Below are 23,899 nucleotides of genomic sequence, written 5' to 3'. Positions count from 1 at the left end.
CTCCAAGTTTAGTTTTAGCTTGCTGTCCAAGTTAATTTTAGCTTGCTGCCCAAGTTGAGTTATAGTTTGCTCTCCAAGTTAGTTTTAGCTTGCTGTCCAAGTTTTAGAAGATTTGGAAATGAAAATTCTTATTTATGGAAAAGATTATTATCTTATGGAAAGGATAATTCTTATTTATGGAAATGATTATCATCTTTTAGAAAATTAGGGTCGAATAATTACTTTCAGAAAGTGATACCACATTTCAGTGATATATCCAGCTATCGATTATTTTACCCTACACGAAAATATAAAAACTCCAACAATATACTCGCCCTCGGCAATGGAGTGTATCACAATATGTAGACTTTTGAAAGAACAAGAGACCAAATTGTCTTTGCCGTATACATGATAATCAGATGTGAACCTTCGAGTTTTTGGACACGCCTAGTCCGCAACGATACAAGGAAGGTGTGTTGATATTTGCACTTTGTAATTTTGATAAACTCACTAGCATTCTTCAATGTATGTGTAGTGAAATGACTTATGCATAATAGTGAGTGTATTTTTCTAAATAATAAGTTGATATATTAGCGCTCGTAAAAAGGGTCCCAAACGGATCTCGCCAAAAGCCCGTTTTTGAACTCTCCAATATTGGCGCCGTTGGCACGGCTCGCCAATCTTAGTTCGTGGTTAATGTTGCGAATGTTTGGCATATTTGCAAGTCGTGTGATATATTTATTTGTACTAACAGTTGTAACACTTGTAAATTTTGTATTGTTTATTGTATTTAATTTAATGGGTCTTAATTTACAATTTATGTGAAGGGCATGTTATGGTTATTATGATAAGAAAAAAAATGTTAAAGTGACATTGATATAATAATGTATTAATTTTTGAGAGTTGTCAAAGAAATAAATAAGGTATCCATCCACCGATCCACGTCTCTTTCAAAAGCTTGCAAAACAGCTAACTGAACAGCCGTGGGGCCCACGGAAAATAAGGAAAACCAATTGTAGACAAGGACAATAAGTTTACCGTACAAATGTCATTCATTGCACTGTTTCATTGGACTCACATTTTTAGCGCTCTCTCACCAAAACAAAATCAATTTCTGCGTGAATTTTAACATCACATTGTGAGTGAACTATCGATCATGAGGCGTTTCCTAAATGTCAAGACAAACGCTCACAAACGCCTGTAATAGAGCGTTTGTGAGTGATTTTGATTGGGGTGTTGGTCAATGTGAAACACAAGAGGGAGGAGGAAGTGAGGTGAGGTGGCGGTCTCTGATTGGTTATAGTTATTTTTCTCTCTTCAATTTTTAATTATTTAAACCTTAAATATCAATAAAAGTTTACCACATTACCCACAAACTTTCTACAACCCTTCCTACAAACGCCCTCGTTACAACTCCCTCTTTCCATCATCATTACCATGTCAGCGTTATAACTCAAAAATACCCCTTATTCATTCCACGTCACAGTTATCAATATTTGTGATCTAAATCACATGAGAATTTAATTGGAAGTAATTATATCATAAAGATGTCAACTACCCATAAGACCATTTGTATTGGTAGTTCGTGTTGTGAGTTCGTGTAGTGCACTTTTTGCACTTTTTTGATGACTAGGACGTGTTGTGTTGTTGAGTGGAGTAGTGGCGGTGTTGTGAGTTGATGTGAGTTAGGAGTATTGTGGTGATGTGTCAAAATATAATTGGGTAAGTATTAAAAAGGGAATAAAAATAATATTTTTTTAATAATAAAAAATTATAAAAGTGAAGGCAACGGCCGTTGCCTATTCCGTTGGACCAGCTCGAACGCCACGAAAAATGGAAACGGCAACACCGCGATACGGCTTCTGTCCGGCGTTTTTGGGGTGCCAGATAGGCTGCAACGGGGTTGTAGCGGTGGCGATACAAATGGTCTAATGAAGGTGCACAAAATATAAATGACCCGACTTTTGGGAGGAAGCATACGTTGAGGGCACATGTAAACATTAGGATGCCCGTATGTTGGTGAGTACTCCTTGACGTGTTTGTTAATAGAGATAGATATAGAATGATATTTTTTTTACAGCGATTGGGATCATCCGAGGGAGATTAAACCACTCGTTGCGATCATCTCTCGTTTTGACTATGCCGATGCAGCGATAATAACCCCGCCTTCATCGCTGCCCGTGAGAAAACCTTGAAACCGATCCAAGGGCACGACCAAGTAAAACCTCCCTCCCCTTTACCCCCCAAACGATATGGGAAAGGTGACATGGGTGGATACTTCATGGCAGGGATGAAATTGTGTTTTTAATATGTAGCCAACGGGGGTCGAACTCATGACCTCCCCTAAAGGAGGCAGACCACCAACCGCTGGACCACATCACAACTTCGAAGAGCCGTCTCAATAATTTGAAGGCCCAAGGCAAAAATAAAAATGGACCCTTGTACACGTTAAAATTTTAAATACATAAGAAATATAATATTAAAATTTACCAATACGAAAAAAGTTCAAAAATTTTGGGCCCTTCAAAAATTTTGAGCCCTAGACGATTGCCTATCTTGCCTATGTCTAAAGATGCCACTGCTTTTTGATTTGGTAAATGATAATTTGGGATGATAATTTAGTGAGATACAGATACATATATTTTGTTTATGTTTGGTTTTTTTTAAATGCTGTTTATGTTTGAGATGATGATGAAGAAGCAGGTTTAAAGGATGCTTGAATACTTGTGTTGTGTCCAGTAATAATAGTAATACATTTTGATAGAAAAAGATGCGTCAAATAAAAATAGGGGAGAAAGATTAAAATACCCTCACAGATTTTTTTGACGAAAGTTTGATGTAGGGACTCTTATTACACTTTTTGAAAATCAAGGTATTCTAAATGTCAAAAAAATTTGGGACTCTGATTGCAAAATAGTGTATAATCAAGGGTTGAATGTGTGACAACCCGGAAATTTCCAACCAAATTTAAACTTTAATCTTTATATGTTTCCGACACGATAAGCAATATTTGTTAAGTTAAATTGCAAGAATTTTAAACTATGTTCATACATTCATTCAACCTCGACCAAGTTCCAACGATTCACGAACCATTAAACGAATATGATTATATATGTATATGTGTATATATATTATAACTTGAAACGTAAATAAAATATTAGATTAAATACTTTATATGATTGTATCTGTTTCAAAATGTTTATCAATGGAATTAGAAGATAAGATCAAATGATTGAATTATCAGATATATTGAATTATGATTACAAGTCTCGGTTGAAAGGCCCACGTTGATTTGAGAAATCTTTCCATTTTAACAATATTCGGAAAATGGTAAAGTGATTTATAAATAAGAACAAATTGTCAATCATTGAGAACTAGACAAAGGATAGTGGAAGATTGAATCTCATAAAGACTCGATTGATCTATTTAGTTTCAAACGTACAAAAACGTTTTCAGTTTAAAAAGAACTTTATTATTAAAACGTATATAACTTTTATAAATATCTAGAACCATTTTTGACAACTCATTACTTAACTAGTATGATAAAGATAACGATATTTATATTTTATTTTATTAAATATATATAACGATTTAAATTAATATTATATATATTTATACGCGTATTATACGTACATAGTTTTATACTTTTACTATACTTAAACTTTACCTTTACTTTAACTTTAATAATTCACTTTAATAATTCATACTTTAATAATTCACTTTAATAATTCATACTTTAATAATTCACTTTAATAATTCATACTTTAATAATTCACTTTAATAATTCAAAAATCTATTATAAATAGAATTCAATAGGTTTCATTATTTCATAGAAACTTGAAAATATTTTTCTCTAAACTCTCTCAATCGATTTACATATATATATTTACTCCGTATTATTTTAAGATATTATTAGTATACATAAAATATTACGACGGAGTGCTGTCCGAGTGGTTTCGAAATTGTTTTTCGAGTAGGATAGGATTAAGGAAATTATGAGTTATAGCTATGGAGGTGATTGAGTATGGTTCATGGGTATGCTCATGAGGTCAATATAGTGTCTATCATTTCCGTTGCGTCTACATACCTTTCCTGCAATATTGAATCTCAATATTGATACGTGAGTACTCATAATTTAACTTTTACATACTAATAGTGTATCCCTGACTAGTGCTCGAGTATTTAGGATTATGCATGCTTGTACTTTTGATATTGCCCTTAGACAGGTTAGGTTGAATATTGAATTAGTTACACTTGCGGTTGAGATAAGGTATAAGATATGCATGTCCTTGGAAAGCTAGCGAAAAATTAAGAACTTTTCCTTTAGATATCGAATGGTTTCGATGAACGGATTAGAAGTTATAATCAATTGAATTTTTGATATTTTTATTAAAAATGATTATTATTATCGTCGTTTTTTATCGTCGTTCTAGTTTTATCTTATTATTATCATTATTATTATCTTTATCAATAAAAGGGATTTATCATTAAAAATTGTTAATTTTTTTTATTATTACTATCGTTATTATCGTTAAAGTTATAATTAGTATTATTATTATTATCCAATTATTATCATTATTATTATTATTAGTATTATTATTATTATTATCATTATTAATATATATCATTATTTAAAAATGGTTGTTGTTATTGTTATTAATATTATTACTATATTATCATTAAGATAATTATTAGTATTATCGTTAATAATGTTATAGTAACTATCATTATTAATATAAGTGTAATTAAAACAAATATTTGTAACACCTAATTATTTTGATTACTATTATTATCATTATTATGAACACGATATAAAAGACGATTAAAAGCTATTAAACGAAACGATTAGGAAATAATGAGTAAGAGTATCATGATGAAATTAAAATATTATAAGATATTGATTTAGATAAAATTATCGTTCTTATTATTTTTATCATTACTATTATTATTAAAAGTATCGTTAGTATTAAAACTATCATTTTAACAAAAATTATCATTTTAATAGAAATGTCATTATTACTATAAAATATCATTATTATTATTATTTTAAATAGAATTATTATTTTAAAGATAATATTAAAAATTATCGTAAATATTAAAGTTATCATAATTAGAATTATCGTTTTATCATAATGTCATCTTAGTAATTATAAATATTGATATTTTTATAATAATAATTATTATTACAAAATAATACAACTTTTACTTACTATCATTATAGATATTATTTTATCAAATAAATATGTGATACAAACATATTTTACTACGTGTAATAACTTACTTTAATAATACCTATCATATTATCTTTATGATATTAAATGAACCCTATAAATTTTATTACTTAATATATATAAAAGTATATTTTATTACATAAATTTAATATAAAATTTTATTTATTAATAAATAAATTATATTATTACTCTAATAAATCTTTTAAAAATATTTAAAAATATAAAATGACGATATTTAAACTATATATTAATCATGTATAGATTTTTGGAAATTATTTTGAGTCAAATTTACTTTTGTTGACTTTTGCATATTAGTCTCGAGCATTAGGATTGTGGTACACTATGACTTGACCTAATTTGTTAGACAAATATTGACCAACACATAATTATATATAATTAATTTAGGTTCGTGAATCCGAGGCCAACCTTGCACTTGTTCAATGACGTTATATGTATTTTTACTACGAAATACAGTATGGTGAGTTTCATTTGCCTTTTTATCCTTTATATTTTTGGGACTGAGAATACATGCGCTTTTATAAATGTTTGACGAAATAGACACAAGTAATTGAAACTACATTCTATGGTTGAATTATCGAAATCGAATATGCCCCTTTTTATTAAGTCTGGTAATCTAAGAATTAGGGAACAGACACCCTAATTGACTCGAATCCTAAAGATAGATCTATTGGGCCTAACAAACCCCATCCAAAGTACCGGATGCTTTAGTACTTCGAAATTTATATCATGTCCGAAGGAGGATCCCGGAATGATAGGGGATATTCTTATATGTATCTAGTTAATGTCGGTTACCAGGTGTTCACCATATGAATGATTATTTTTGTCTCTATGCATGGGACGTATATTTATGAGAACTGGAAATGAAATTCTTGTGGTCTATTAAAATGATGGAAATAAATGATTATGATAAACTAATGAACTCACCAACCTTTTGGTTGACACTTTAAAGCATGTTTATTCTCAGGTGTTAAAGAAATCTTCCGCTGTGCATTTGCTCATTTTAAATATATTACTTGGAGTCTTTCATAGCATATTTCGAAGAACGTTGCATTCGAGTCATTGAGTTCATCAAAGATTATTATTAAATCAATTTATAGTTGGATAGTGGATATAATGAAATGGTATGCATGCCTGTCAATTTTCAATGTAAAGAAAGTTCGTATTTTAAAAACGAATGCAATGATTGTAAAATGTATCATATAGAGGTCAAATACCTCGCAATGTAATCAACTATTGTGAATCGTTTATAATGTATATGAACGGGTCCTTTCAGTTGGTATCAGAGCGGTGGTCTTAGCGAACCATGTCTGCATTAGTGTGTCTAACTGATAAGTCGTTAGGATGCATTAGTGAGTCTGGACTTCGACCGTGTCTGCATGTCAAAAGTTTTGCTTATCATTTTTAGTCGGAAATCATCTGCTTATCATTCTTAGGAAATTACCTGCTTATCATTACTAGTCTAGACACGTCTTGCTACATTAATTGCATGAGTAGTGTATAGACACAATTCATATCTTAGCGTATCTGCTAAATCATATCTTATCGTATCTGTTACTTTAAACTTTACCTGACATATCCAGCAAATCCCTCCGTAATCTACCAAAATCTTTTGTTCTATATCTATGGATATTCTATGTTATTAGAATACCATCCGATAACCGAAAATCATTTCATATCGAAAAAAAAAAATCATTATTCAATCGTACGAAATGGAATTCATCATTAATTCAAGTTTCTCGGATTCCGAAATGGAATCCCACTCCAGCTCTGAAAGCAGTGTGACTGGAATGGATCAACCAATCAGCCATCATCTATTCTGGATGAATTGGGGATGGGTTCGTAGCCTCCTCAATCATTGGAGATAAGAAGAAGGTGATCCATTCCATCCACCCCATTGCCCTCTTAACGAAGAACCTGAAGCACTTACCGGCGAACCAATCCGAAACACCATTTTCTCTCTCATTTCCAGAGTATCTCGTCACGATTATATACTACATCAAATTCTAGATTATATTTATCCGCTCATCCGAACCGACAATCACCCCGGTATAATAGAAGAAGTCAACGAGCTTCGCGCTCGGGTAGTGGCTTTGGAGAATATGGTGCAAAGATTACAAACACCAGCAGCAGCACCAGCAGCATAACCAGTACCACCATCATCAACGCTAACAGTACCATTACCACCTCCAACCACAACCGCGTCGTAAACCTCAACTTCACAATCTGTCCCACGAGCATCAACGCCATACGCACCATAGATACCAAGGAGTACCAACAACAATAACTGACGAAGTATTAATTCATAACTTCATTGGAGAAACATTCCGTGGCGATTATGTAATCTCTAAAGTCTTAGAGATTATCTAATCTAGCCCTAACCATAAATCAGTTAAGCGAACCAAAATGATAGAAGGAAGAGTAGAAACCCTGACAAAAATGGTGTCTGATTAACAAGCTAAACTTGCTTTACCAACAGCATCAACAGTACCGTCAGCGTTACCAGCATCGTCAGTACAGTCAACATCCGAATCAACAACACAGATAACATCACAAACTCCGTCAGTTCAAGAATCATTGTGGACATCATTACGAATCAATAACGTGTATATTGTATCAACGAGTTATGAAGAATTAACTCATTCCCTCTGAAGAAATTATATGTATATTATATATATATATATATTGAAATAAATCTTTCCGTGCTAAGCTATTGTGTGTGAATCTTAACTACTCGGTTAATTCATATTACAAATATGCAATAATGTACGTCCTTCGGCCGTAACTTAACCAGCGTTAACTACAATCTCTGTCGCAATTCAACAAATTCCAATTCATAATAAATCAAGTATATATTTGATTTTACACTTTCATCATCGATGTAACTGAAACTTTTCAGATAACATCATTCGTACTTTGCGAAATTCACAAGAATTCCACGAACCGAACATCATACATCAACAAATAACGAAGTATTGATTCATAATTTCAATGTCATTAAATAAATACTGCGTAAAAGTTATGTACTTTTTAAAGCCTTTAGGGATTATTCAATTATAGTTTCAACCGTAAATCAAATGAGTTTAATTTAACACTAACTCATTAAATCTATGTTACATCTGAAGAAAATATACATATATATATTTTCATAAAGACTGTAATAAAATTCTTTTGTACAAAATATTAATTGTGAAATTTTTTTAACGGGTAGGTAATACCCGAGAGATATATAAATTCACAATTAATATGTTACATTCTTCGAATCTGATTCAGCAAATCATCCATTATACTCCCTACTTTCACAACAATATACATTCTTTTATAGAAATCAAAACAACCATACTCATTCAAAATTTAATTACATATTCTGATTTTGAAATCTCAAAATTCAACTTGAGATATGACCAAAATCATCACTCTTAGATCCTTACATCTTTCACAAGCTATATTTTGACTTCAAAACTGTGTTAGAACATCAAATGTATGTTAACGATTACAATCTGTGTTCAAACCCTTCGAAAATTTCTGAAGACACTTCGAATGATGAGCAATCGAGATGATGATCCAACCACATGTTACCCACAGTTATGTACCCGAAAAACTCTTGAAACTAAAGTAAAAGTTTAAACAACGTATCCGCGTCAGATTCTTTGGAATTTATTAGCAAAAATAACTTTGCGACTCCTATTCAAAGTAGCCAGTTTTGTCACAGCTCCAACAAGTCAACTTCGACTTTTCAGTCAGACTAACCTTATTATAACCTTGAGATATACACCATCGTTACCAGGGAACCTTTTACATTCCACCACATTATTAGCAGATGTACCAACAACTTCATTACCCTTTGACTTTAGCCTCTCCAAAAAGTCATTATAATTATTCATTGAAACCCCATCATCTACTCATTCGCATCTTGTAATGAGAATGGCCATACGAATCATTGGGAATTAGCAATCAGTATTTTGAAATCTCGCAGCATGTCTACGCCAATAGTTATATGTGTATATATAACGTCTATCTTCTGGACTTAATTTGAATGTGAAGTTTCTAAAAAACACTCCGAACTACGAATTGGTTCTCCGAAAAAAAAAAAATTCTGATGAAGCAGCAAAAACTATAAACGACTTTAAATGGTAAAAGCTGGATGATAATGATGAAGTGTGCTGGCAAAGCGCAGAAAAAGAGAAGTTTTGGAACTGGAAAACGGATTGAGCAAAGTAGGAAGGAGGTTGTAGACAAATTACAAAGACTGAACCTGACTTCAAAGGATCCAAATGATTCAGTACCTGCTGAAGTCATTAACGAATACCTTGCTCCTGACTCTAAACCCCTGCGAACAATATTCTTCATCATCCTCTGATATTAGAAATTCTAAAATATCATCATATCTTTCATTATAAATATCCTCCATATTTCTGAAGATATTTTCTTAATTTTTCTTATTTGAAATCATTTACCTCTTCGCGCTATCTGTATTACATCATAAAAGAAACTATTTTAGTTTCTAAATTCTGAAACATTCAAGTTTAAAATAGGAATATTTTGAAGTAGTGTTGGGAACTGAAGCATGAATTAGTATAATATAATGACACTTGATCAATGTGATTATATTACAGTAAGTCATGCTGATTTTCTAAATGAAACGTGATGATTCACAGATCATAACATCATCATGTGCCATGTTATATGACTCTTGTATTCTATTTAACCTCTAAAATATCAAGAAAATATTTCTTGATGATTCGGCCTTTTCCAAGGTATTCTAGTAATTTGACAAGTTAAGATCGTGCCATCACAATTTTCTTCCTAGAACATTAACAATGTTCATTCCGAAATTCATATATGTGAATTCTGGACCATTACAAGCGGTGCTTAATTGCAAGAAGAAGAAACAAAAGGACAAAACTCCAAAATAGAAATTGGGATATAAATTGCAGCAAATAAAAGAGAGCATTAACTGTGAATGATAATGATTATAGAAGACAGAAGCAGAGACTTTGAAATATAAGGGAACATATAAAGCCCAACGACAAACCAGAAATTATAAACCATATATATCGATGCATATAGCAATATAAAGACACGGGAGAACTAGAAACACTATAAACCCAAGAGTATAGTAGAAGTAAATAGATTCTTTCGGTGGTAGATGAAAAAGAAGAATGACCGATATGAAAGTTAGAAGTATATCGAGAATCAGAACTGGATGGAGCATATTGATGAATACTTTAAAATATGAGTTGAGGGGGAAAGAATAGAAGGTGATGAAACATGACTAGGAACTTAGAAATCAACAGATTTAACTCACACAATGGCGGAATAAGTGAATCAAACCCTCTACTGAATAGGTTAAGTTTTTTTTTTTTGATTAATTTAGTCAAACCACAACTAAATCAAGTATGATTAGATCAACACCTAGATCTATTATTCACCACCTGGGTGATTTGGACTGAGAGAGAATCGGAGGAGCTCACTAGATCTGAGTGTGTGTAACAAATTAGAGGCTTAACCTAAAATGAAGAACATAAGACTTTATATACCCCTGCTGTTGACTCACCCATACGATTCATTCATCACACGTACGAGTTGGCTTCATCAGCCGTACGGGTGATCACTCACTCGTGTCTTCTCATTTAGATTGTAATTGTGACTTAGCTCAGCATCAACCGTGCATATGAGCCTGTCAGCCGTACTAGTGAGGCTTCACTCGTACGTCTGGCTAAGTCTAACATAGTCAAACGTCTAAATCTCGTTCCTGCAGTTCCTGTAACCACATACAAACACGGATAGGATAATAACGAGCAATCATGGTGGCCTGTAAACTGTTGTACCTGCAATGGACGTGGGTAGATGTCTAGGGAATTGCATAAAATGCATCAACAGAAGGTGTGAGTTGTAAGGAAACGAAGGAGGTGAATTGATAAGAAAATCTCCGACAGAACAATTAAAATGGACGATCGCATTTAAAGCGGATCCTAATTCCCTTGATTACCGGAGAGTCAAATCTTATTAAGAAGATTTTCTTCAAATCCCTTGAAATCTGGGAATGAATCATATCTACGTCAAATGATAAGATGAATCTACACTTACTCATTTCACTCTTCTATGTTAGCTTCATTCGTACTCTTCATATAAATGAATTGTTTATCCAAATTAATCGCTGATGATAAAACTCTAATTTTCAGCCCGTATGCATCATGAAAACATACTTATTATCACTCACGACCTTTTCACTCAAATTTCGGGACGAAATTTCTTTAACGGGTAGGTACTGTAACAACCCGGAAATTTCCAACCAAATTTAAACTTTAATCTTTATATGTTTCCGACACGATAAGCAATATTTGTTAAGTTAAATTGCAAGAATTTTAAACTATGTTCATACATTCATTCAACCTCGACCAAGTTCCAACGATTCACGAACCATTAAACGAATATGATTATATATGTATATGTGTATATATATTATAACTTGAAACGTAAATAAAATATTAGATTAAATACTTTATATGATTGTATCTGTTTCAAAATGTTTATCAATGGAATTAGAAGATAAGATCAAATGATTGAATTATCAGATATATTGAATTATGATTACAAGTCTCGGTTGAAAGGCCCACGTTGATTTGAGAAATCTTTCCATTTTAACAATATTCGGAAAATGGTAAAGTGATTTATAAATAAGAACAAATTGTCAATCATTGAGAACTAGACAAAGGATAGTGGAAGATTGAATCTCATAAAGACTCGATTGATCTATTTAGTTTCAAACGTACAAAAACGTTTTCAGTTTAAAAAGAACTTTATTATTAAAACGTATATAACTTTTATAAATATCAAGAACCATTTTTGACAACTCATTACTTAACTAGTATGATAAAGATAACGATATTTATATTTTATTTTATTAAATATATATAACGATTTAAATTAATATTATATATATTTATACGCGTATTATACGTACATAGTTTTATACTTTTACTATACTTAAACTTTACCTTTACTTTATTTTTACTTTACTTTAACTTTAATAATTCACTTTAATAATTCATACTTTAATAATTCACTTTAATAATTCATACTTTAATAATTCACTTTAATAATTCATACTTTAATAATTCACTTTAATAATTCAAAAATCTATTATAAATAGAATTCAATAGGTTTCATTATTTCATAGAAACTTGAAAATATTTTTCTCTAAACTCTCTCAATCGATTTACATATATATATTTACTCCGTATTATTTTAAGATATTATTAGTATACATAAAATATTACGACGGAGTGCTGTCCGAGTGGTTTCGAAATTGTTTTTCGAGTAGGATAGGATTAAGGAAATTATGAGTTATAGCTATGGAGGTGATTGAGTATGGTTCATGGGTATGCTCATGAGGTCAATATAGTGTCTATCATTTCCGTTGCGTCTACATACCTTTCCTGCAATATTGAATCTCAATATTGATACGTGAGTACTCATAATTTAACTTTTACATACTAATAGTGTATCCCTGACTAGTGCTCGAGTATTTAGGATTATGCATGCTTGTACTTTTGATATTGCCCTTAGACAGGTTAGGTTGAATATTGAATTAGTTACACTTGCGGTTGAGATAAGGTATAAGATATGCATGTCCTTGGAAAGCTAGCGAAAAATTAAGAACTTTTCCTTTAGATATCGAATGGTTTCGATGAACGGATTAGAAGTTATAATCAATTGAATTTTTGATATTTTTATTAAAAATGATTATTATTATCGTCGTTTTTTATCGTCGTTCTAGTTTTATCTTATTATTATCATTATTATTATCTTTATCAATAAAAGGGATTTATCATTAAAAATTGTTAATTTTTTTTATTATTACTATCGTTATTATCGTTAAAGTTATAATTAGTATTATTATTATTATCCAATTATTATCATTATTATTATTATTAGTATTATTATTATTATTATCATTATTAATATATATCATTATTTAAAAATGGTTGTTGTTATTGTTATTAATATTATTACTATATTATCATTAAGATAATTATTAGTATTATCGTTAATAATGTTATAGTAACTATCATTATTAATATAAGTGTAATTAAAACAAATATTTGTAACACCTAATTATTTTGATTACTATTATTATCATTATTATGAACACGATATAAAAGACGATTAAAAGCTATTAAACGAAACGATTAGGAAATAATGAGTAAGAGTATCATGATGAAATTAAAATATTATAAGATATTGATTTAGATAAAATTATCGTTCTTATTATTTTTATCATTACTATTATTATTAAAAGTATCGTTAGTATTAAAACTATCATTTTAACAAAAATTATCATTTTAATAGAAATGTCATTATTACTATAAAATATCATTATTATTATTATTATTTTAAATAGAATTATTATTTTAAAGATAATATTAAAAATTATCGTAAATATTAAAGTTATCATAATTAGAATTATCGTTTTATCATAATGTCATCTTAGTAATTATAAATATTGATATTTTTATAATAATAATTATTATTACAAAATAATACAACTTTTACTTACTATCATTATAGATATTATTTTATCAAATAAATATGTGATACAAACATATTTTACTACGTGTAATAACTTACTTTAATAATACCTATCATATTATCTTTATGATATTAAATGAACCCTATAAATTTTATTACTTAATATATATAAAAGTATATTTTATTACATAAATTTAATATAAAATTTTATTTATTAATAAATAAATTATATTATTACTCTAATAAATCTTTTAAAAATATTTAAAAATATAAAATGACGATATTTAAACTATATATTAATCATGTATAGATTTTTGGAAATTATTTTGAGTCAAATTTACTTTTGTTGACTTTTGCATATTAGTCTCGAGCATTAGGATTGTGGTACACTATGACTTGACCTAATTTGTTAGACAAATATTGACCAACACATAATTATATATAATTAATTTAGGTTCGTGAATCCGAGGCCAACCTTGCACTTGTTCAATGACGTTATATGTATTTTTACTACGAAATACAGTATGGTGAGTTTCATTTGCCTTTTTATCCTTTATATTTTTGGGACTGAGAATACATGCGCTTTTATAAATGTTTGACGAAATAGACACAAGTAATTGAAACTACATTCTATGGTTGAATTATCGAAATCGAATATGCCCCTTTTTATTAAGTCTGGTAATCTAAGAATTAGGGAACAGACACCCTAATTGACGCGAATCCTAAAGATAGATCTATTGGGCCTAACAAACCCCATCCAAAGTACCGGATGCTTTAGTACTTCGAAATTTATATCATGTCCGAAGGAGGATCCCGGAATGATAGGGGATATTCTTATATGTATCTAGTTAATGTCGGTTACCAGGTGTTCACCATATGAATGATTATTTTTGTCTCTATGCATGGGACGTATATTTATGAGAACTGGAAATGAAATTCTTGTGGTCTATTAAAATGATGGAAATAAATGATTATGATAAACTAATGAACTCACCAACCTTTTGGTTGACACTTTAAAGCATGTTTATTCTCAGGTGTTAAAGAAATCTTCCGCTGTGCATTTGCTCATTTTAAATATATTACTTGGAGTCTTTCATAGCATATTTCGAAGAACGTTGCATTCGAGTCATTGAGTTCATCAAAGATTATTATTAAATCAATTTATAGTTGGATAGTGGATATAATGAAATGGTATGCATGCCTGTCAATTTTCAATGTAAAGAAAGTTCGTATTTTAAAAACGAATGCAATGATTGTAAAATGTATCATATAGAGGTCAAATACCTCGCAATGTAATCAACTATTGTGAATCGTTTATAATGTATATGAACGGGTCCTTTCAGAATGGAGCAAAAAAGTCTAAGTTAAACGATTGTAGTATATTTGTATAAGATTGTATGAGTGTTACATGTATAGCTACATGTTTCCTAACATAGTGTAAGTCATTCTCAACATGTTTTGTATGTAGATGTCGTACCGGATTAGCAAACATGTAAACAATACTCGCATAATCATAAAAAATTAGTAAACATGTAAACAATACTCGCATAATCATAAAAAATGACAGTGGAACATGATAACAGATAGTCAAGTTCAATAAGGAGTTGCAAAGTCACACTGAAATACTCGCCATCGACAATGGAGTATGACACAACATGTTGACTTTTGAAAGAACAATAGACCAAATTGTCTCCGCCGAATACATGATAATCAGATTTAAACCGTCGAATTTTTACACACGCCTAGTCCGCATTGGTATAAGGAATGTGTATTGATATTTGCACTTGTGATTTTGATAAATTCACTTTTAGCATATTTCTGTTAGATAGTATATTAGAATATTTGTATAGCTCAGTCCAATTATGTAATGGGCTTGGTCCATCTGGTTTCTAGGGTTAGGACTCTATAAATAGTGGCTATGTAATCAATAATATTTACGGGGTTCATATTATTCAACATGGTATCAGAGCCATATGATATGGTGGAATCACCCTAACCCTAAAAATTTCTTCACCTCCACTTTAATGAAATTGACCGTCATTCATAGCCTTTGTTTTCTTGTTTTAATCTCATCTAGATTATATTATTGTTTAATTGCATCATGTACATGCATCTCTACTCCCTACTCTACTTTAATCTATCCCACCTACTCATGGCTACTGCAAAACCAATAAAAAAGAAAAAGAAAATAACAATCCAGCATGTTCATGATGTAGTCGTCGCAACAAGCGTTTTTTCTTCTTTATTCTTTTATTATTATTATTATTTTAATTTTAATCTATCCCACTCAACCGTAGTTTTCTTTTTCAATTGTGAGATCTATTCAAACAAAGCCAACTATCAATTACGGAGTAATTGCTTACTTCATTCCTAGTCTAAACTACAACCGTTAAACAATAGCCTCTTTCTATGTTTTCTTAATATTTATTTTTTACAGTCGCATCATATGATTTTTTTTTATCCGCACCTTATTTTCTTTTTCAATAAGTTACCTAACTAATAATAATCTGCGTGGGGATGAGCCGCTTAGCTTGACTAGGTTCTAAACCCAAAAAAAAAGAATATAGTCAAAAAGCTTTGTTTGCAGCGTTGAAGATGACTGTTATCGTCGACAAAAGTTCTATGCCCAAGTCCTGCTCAATTGTAACACACCGTCAAAAATTCCTTTAACGGAATGTTAACTCTTATCCCAGTGCTTGGCTTGACTTATACGTAGCGGCAATAATTTACAGCAGAAGCATTTAATTGTGAAGACCCATCCTAATCCATCCGGATGAAGTCCATATCGATTATAAACGATTCATAACAGTTGATTACATCGCGAGGTACTTGACCTCTATATGATACATTTTACAAACATTGCATTCGTTTTTGAAAAGACAGTCTTTCATTACATCGAAAGTTGACAACATGCATACCATTTCGTAATATATCTTACTATAATTGACTTAATAATAATCTCGATGAACTCAACGACTCGAATGCAACGTCTTTTGAAATATGTCATGAATGACTCCAAGTAATATCTTAAGATGAGCAAATGCACAGCGGAAGATTTCTTTCGTACCTGAGAATAAACATGCTTTAAAGTGTCAACCAAAAGGTTGGTGAGTTCATTAGTTTAACATAAATAATCATTTCATAATCTTAATAGACCACAAGATTTCATATTTCCATTTCTCATAAACATACGTCCCATGCATAGAGACAAAAATATCATTCATATGGATTGAACACCTGGTAATCGACATTCACAATATGCATATAAGAATATCCCCATCATTCCGGGATCCTCCTTCGGACATGATATAAATTTCGAAGTACTAAAGCATCCGGTACTTTGGATGGGGCTTGTTGGGCCCGATAGATCTATCTTTAGGATTCGCGTCAATTAGGGTGTCTGTTCCTTAATTCTTAGATTACCAGACTAAATAAAAAAGGGCATATTCGATTCCGATAATTCAACCATAGAATGTAGTTTTAAGTACTTGTGTCTATCATGTCATGTGATGACCCGGGAATTTCCGACCAAATTTAAACTTGAATCTTATTTGATTTCGATACGATAAGCAAAGTCTGTAAAGTTGAGTCTCAAAATTTTGGAACAGTTTACATTAATGCAATTACCCTTTGACTATTTCTGACGATTCACGAACCTTAGTTGTATACAGAAATGTATATATAAATAAATATGTATATATATACTAAATTAAATAAATTAATGAATTACTAAGTGATTTAATTATTGAAAAATAATTTCAAATAATCAAAATTTGATATATAGGATATATTGAATATAAATAATTTTGAACATAACTTTTCAACATTAAATGAGTACCTTAAGTTTATATATATATAATGTAGTTATCTATTAATATTGAATATAAAGTAGATAAAACATATAGGTACATGTAAATATATTATAACTAGTAAATATGACATAATTAATAAATTATAGTTACAAAATTAAAAATATAATATCATTAATTTTATATTAATATTTGTATTATTGTATCTAATAAAAAATATATATATATATATATATATATATATATATATATATATATATATATATATATATATATATATAATATGATAAAAAAAAATTTGATACATGTGACTTGTTATATTTGTTAATATTATTGTTATCACTGTTAATATCATTATTATTATAACCAGAAGAAGAGTTATAATTTTTCGTTATTATGATTAATATTAGTATTAATATTATTATTATTATAAATTATCACTATTATAATAGTTGTTAGAAAATAACACAATTTATTATAATTAATAATATCATTTTCAAATTTAATGATTATTAGTGATATTTTGTTATTATTATTAATATTGTTATTATTATCATTTTTTTAATTACTTTTATTTTTATTATTATTATTATTAGTATAATTTTGATAAAAATTATTATTAATATTATTATTTAATATATTTCTATTATCATTATTAGTATCAGTATTCTTATTAAAAATTAATAACATCCTTAAATTTATTAATAGATTTATATATTGTGTAATGTTACAAAATTCAGTATGCAGATACACATTATATATAAACAAATACGGATATAATATATATATAAATACATATACTAATATATATACATGTATAAATACGATTTATAACTAAATAAAAATAGATAAATCACGTATTCAAATTTATATCCTAAACAATTTGTATAAGAATATTACTCCTGTCCCTAGTCTGATTATTAAAATGATTTCCATCACAGTGCAATGACAAATTCTGTTAACAGTCCAAATCCCCTTTAATTCTGTGAGATAATTTTGTTCTTTCATCTTTGTCTGGTTATTAAAGGCTGTCGACACCCACTCTAATTAAATCAATGATTTCAATTATTTATGTACGTTATAATATGTAAGACGATGGAGAGAAGACTCAAATAGAATTGAAGAACACGGTTTGATTTTTTTTTTATGTCTTTCTCTGTTTTTTTTTTACTCTTTAAGAACTCTTTTTTCACACAACCTTGAATTTGAGTTGTTTTTTCAAAAAGTAAAAATGCAGATAGATTAGGATTCATTCATTCAATCTACCTGTAAAGTTTCAGTCTTTGATTTTTACTAACTAGTTCTAATTTTTGAGTCAAACACTTATTTCAAAAAAGTCAAACAATGTGTTCATGATGAAATTCGTAAGAGTTTTGAGGTTTTCTGTTAAATTGATGATTGATAAAGTTTAAAGATGTGATTTAAAACTTTTTTTTCATTTAGGGAACATAAACTAAAAACGAATCACATAACCAAAGTCGAGTTTTTTTTTTTAAAACAGAAACAGCGAAGCGAGCAGCTATTTTTTTTAATTTTTTTTTTACAATTAGTTGTGATCAATATAGGTTGAATATTAGTTACTGAAGGCTTTAACTTAATATAGTAATTCACAGTTAAGGTTTTACTTGTTTCACGATTTGATTGATAATGAAGAAGATGAAGCATATAAACAGAAAAATAGACACGAAATAAATATAAATGGGTCTCGAGTTATTACAGAAAGACAGAACTGGTCTGATGGCTAAGGGAGTTGTTGGTTAAGCGAGTGGTCTCGGGTTCGATTCTTGCGTGGTGCAACTTTTTTTTAAAAGGGCTTATAAGGTAGTTTTTAATACCAAAATTATTATTATTATTATTATTATTATTATTATTATTATTATTATTATTATTATTATTATTATTATCATCATTTTCATTATTGATATTATTAATAGTATTATTATTGTTGTTAAAAAATTATATTGTTATTATTATTAAGTATTAGTATTATTGTTATTATTATTATTATCAACATTGTTATTATTAAGTATTAGGAACATTATTGTTATCATTATTATTATTATAAGTAGTAATCATATTAATATTAGTAGTAACCCTATTATTTTAAGTAATATGACCAATATTATGATTATGATTATTAATATTGTCATTAGTACTATGAAAATAATAAAAACTTATTAATATTACCATGAGTATCGTTATTAAATAATTATTAAAATTATTATCATAAACATCTTTAATAGTAAAATCGATATTTTTACAGTTATTATTATTAATATCATTATATTTATCACTATTATTTTTATTAGTAATATTAAGTGTTATCAATATTACCATTTTACCATTTCAAATATCATTTTAAGTATTAGTACAATTATTAGTTTTAACAAACAAACGATATATATATTTAATACATTAAACATAACAAAAATTAATATTTTCACATACAAAGGAAATACATGAAACATATATATATATATATATATATATATATATATATATATATATATATATATATATATATATATATATATATATATATATATATATATATATTGTTCGATTACGATTATGTGTATTAATAAATAAACAAATGATATAGGTTCGTGAATCCGAGGCCAACCCTGCATTGTTCAATGTCGACATATGTATTTTTACTACAAAATACAGTATTGTGAGTTTCATTTGCCTTTTTACCCTTTATATTTTTGGACTGAGAATACATGCGCAATTTTTATAAATGTTTTACGAAATAGACACAAGTAATCGAAATCACATTATATGGTTGAATTATCGAAATCGAATATGCCCCTTTTTATTTAGTCTGGTAATCTAAGAATTAGGGAACAGATACCCTAATTGATGCGAACTCTAAAGATAGATCTATCGGGCTCAACAAGCCCCATCCAAAGTACCGGATGCTTTAGTACTTCGAAATTTATATCATGTCCGAAGGAGGATCCCGGAATGATGGGGATATTCTTATATGCATATTGTGAATGTCGGTTACCAGGTGTTCAATCCATATGAATGATTATTTTTGTCTCTATGCATGGGACGTATATTTATGAGAAATGAAAATCTTGTGGTCTATTAAAATGATGGAAATGTTTATTTATGTTAAACTAATGAACTCACCAACCTTTTGGTTGACACTTGAAAGCATGTTTATTCTCAGGTACAAAAGAAATCTTCCGCTGTGTATTTGCTCATTTTAAAGACATTATTTGGAGTCGATCATCGCAATGGAACCAAATGTTGGTGACTTCGTCCAGACGGATTAGGACGGGGTATGACATGTGGTATCAGAGCGGTGGTCTTAGCGAACCAGGTCTTGCATTAGTGTGCCTAACTAGTAGTTGTTTAGATGCATTAGTGAGTCTGGACTTCAACCGTGTCTGCATGTCCAAAGTTTTGCTTATCATTTAGTGTCGAAAATTATTTGCTTATCATCCTTAAAGTCTAGACACGTCTTACTGCCTCTATTGCATAGACAGTATATAGATAAATTCATATCTTAGCGTATCTGTTATTGTTACCTTTGCATGACAGCTTCCGTAGATTCCTCCGTAACTTATGGGATTATAGTGTTATATATGCATATATGTAAATTATGTATTGCAGGGTACTAATCTACATCCTATAATCTATTTCTTATCGAAAATCCTTCATCTGATCATACGAGATGGATTCCTCCACCAGTTCGCATTCCTCGGATTCCGACAGCTATTCCGACATGGATGTTCACCTAAGCTCCGAAAGCAGCGTCACCAGAATGAATCAACCAATCATCCATCCCCAATTCATCTGATGGGTTCGTAGCTTACTTAATCATTGGAGACAAGAAGGAGTGATCCCTTTCATCCACCATATTGTCCGCTGGGCGAAGAACTTGAAGCATTCACCGGCGAACCAATCCGAAACACCATTTTTACTCTCATTTCCCGAGTATCTCGCCACGACTATATCACAAGTCAGATTCAAAACCTTATTCATTCACTCGTTCCAACCGACAATCATCCCGGAGTAATGAAAGAAGTCAACGAACTTCGCGCTCGAATAATCAATTTGGAGAATATGGTGCAAAATGTACCAGCTTCAACAACATCACCGGCATCAACAGTATCATCAGTAACAGTATCAGTACCATCAACAATCCATACCTCAACATCCCATTCAGTACCTCGAGTACAATCATCGTTCTACGTATCGTTCCACATCAATTATCTTCGTTCTTCATGGCGATTATGTAATCTCTAATGTTTTAGAGATTATGTATTCTATTTATAACGGTAAATCAAATGAGATTAATATTATATTAACTCATTAAATCTATGATTACATCTGAAGAAAATATATATGTAAGTATATTTTCATAAAGATTGTAATTAAAAATTCTTTCGTACAAACTGTTAATGGTGAAAATATTTTAACGGGTAGGTAATACCCGAGGAATATTTAGATTTTGCATTAATAAGTTACACTGTACATTCTTCAAATCTGATTCAACAGTCATTTACTATCCTACTTACATCCACAGATATACGTAACCGTTCACCACAGAATAACCATTTTCATTCAATTTCATATTTGGATTTTAATCTATCAGAATCCAACAAGTGGCATAATGAAGAACACATTTGACAAAATAAAATTTGTTAGAAACAAACAAAATTAACTATGAGAAATTTTGTTAAGAATCCACGCTAACTGTTCCTAGCTAATTGTTCCTAGCTAACTGATTACATTTTATTTATCGCAATTTAATTATCGCAATTTACATTCTCGCAATTTTATTTATCGTCATTTAATTTCTGTTATTTACTTTACGCACTTTATTTATCGTCATTTATTTTCTGTTATTTATTTTACGCACTTTAAATATCGGGACACGTATACAAGGTTTTGACATATCATATCGACGCATCTATATATATTATTTGGAATCACCATAGACACTCTATATGCAGTAATGATCGAGTTCTCTATACAGGGTTGAGGTTGATTCTATAATAATATATATACTTTGAGTTGTGATCGAGTCTGAGACATGTACACGGGTCACGATATGTATTAATTAATCCGAATATTATAAATTAAACTATATATGAATTATTGAATTGCTAACTGTGGACTATCAACTGAGGACTACCAACATTGGACAATTAAAATGAATTAAAATATTGATTATAACATATGAAACTAAACAATTCTTTAAGTTTGCCACTTGATTTCATTTTAAACCTCATTTGTATCTTGACGATTACAATCTGCGATTCAAACCTTTCATAATTCTTGAAAACACCTCAATCGAGAGGATGAACCAACCGCACTTCATCTACGGAAGAAAAGATTGATACATATAGTTATACACCTGAAAACACTTGGAACCTGAGTAAACGTTTAACACGTATCTGTGCTAGCTCTTTTGGCGTTGTTATTACCGAAAATAACATTGCAATCCCTTTCCAAAATTAGTCAATTTTGTCACAGCTTCAGCAAGTCAATTTCGATTTTCATTCGGATTAATCTTATTATAATCTTGATATATATACGTGTTCTTTTGTTGTTACCGGGGAACCTTTTATATTCCACCATATTATCAGTAGACGTACCAGCAACCTCGTTGCTCCTTGGCTTAAATCTCTCCGACAAATCACTACATTTATCTATTGAAGTCTCATCATATTCTCATCCGCATCTGGTAACGAGAATTGCCATACCAATTACTGGAAAGCAGCAAATCTGTATTGTGAGCCTCGCAACGTTTCCACATCAACAGTTATATGTAAACATATAACATTTATCTCATAAAATTATGATCTTTCATCTGAAATCCTGAAAAGCACTCAGTCTACAAATCAAATACTCTGAATGTTGAAAAAGCTGAATGAAGCAGCAGAAACCGTAGACAACCGTAAACGACCTTAATCGTCGGAAGTTGATGATAAAAAAAAAAAAAAAAATTTTTTTTGGCAAAGCTCAGAAAAAGTTTGAAACTGAAAAACTGATTGAGCAAACTATGAAGGAAGCCGTGGACAAATCGCAAAGAATAAGTTCGACTTCAAAGAATCTAAATGATTCAGTACCTGTTGAAGTCATTAACGAATACCTTACTTTTGACTCCAAACTCTTGCGGACAAATTTTCTTCATCATCCTTCGATATTAGAAATTCCAAGATATAATCATATCTTTCATTATAAATATCCTCCATAATTTTGAAGATATTTCCATAACTATTCTTATCTGAAATCATTAATCTCTTCATGATATCAGTGTTACATCATATAGAAAGTGTTAGTTTCTATATTCTGTAAATTTTCGAG

General features: G+C 29.9%; 1 protein-coding gene across 1 annotated transcript in view; it reads left to right on the top strand.

Moving 5' to 3' along the window:
- The first annotated feature begins 1,151 nt into the window (after positions 1–1,151).
- Positions 1,152–23,899, top strand: part of LOC139842676 (putative protease Do-like 14) — a 144,300-nt gene continuing 121,552 nt past the window's right edge. The window contains exons 1-2 of the mRNA XM_071832794.1: positions 1,152–1,275; positions 1,765–1,916. Coding sequence (XP_071688895.1) covers positions 1,152–1,275; positions 1,765–1,916 — 276 coding nt within the window. The remainder of the gene's footprint in view (positions 1,276–1,764; positions 1,917–23,899) is intronic.

This window comes from Rutidosis leptorrhynchoides, chromosome 4 (assembly GCF_046630445.1).
Source record: "Rutidosis leptorrhynchoides isolate AG116_Rl617_1_P2 chromosome 4, CSIRO_AGI_Rlap_v1, whole genome shotgun sequence".
NCBI lineage: Eukaryota > Viridiplantae > Streptophyta > Magnoliopsida > Asterales > Asteraceae > Rutidosis > Rutidosis leptorrhynchoides.
The sequence above is the reverse complement of the archived record's forward strand: the minus strand, read 5'-3'. Positions and strand labels throughout refer to the sequence as shown.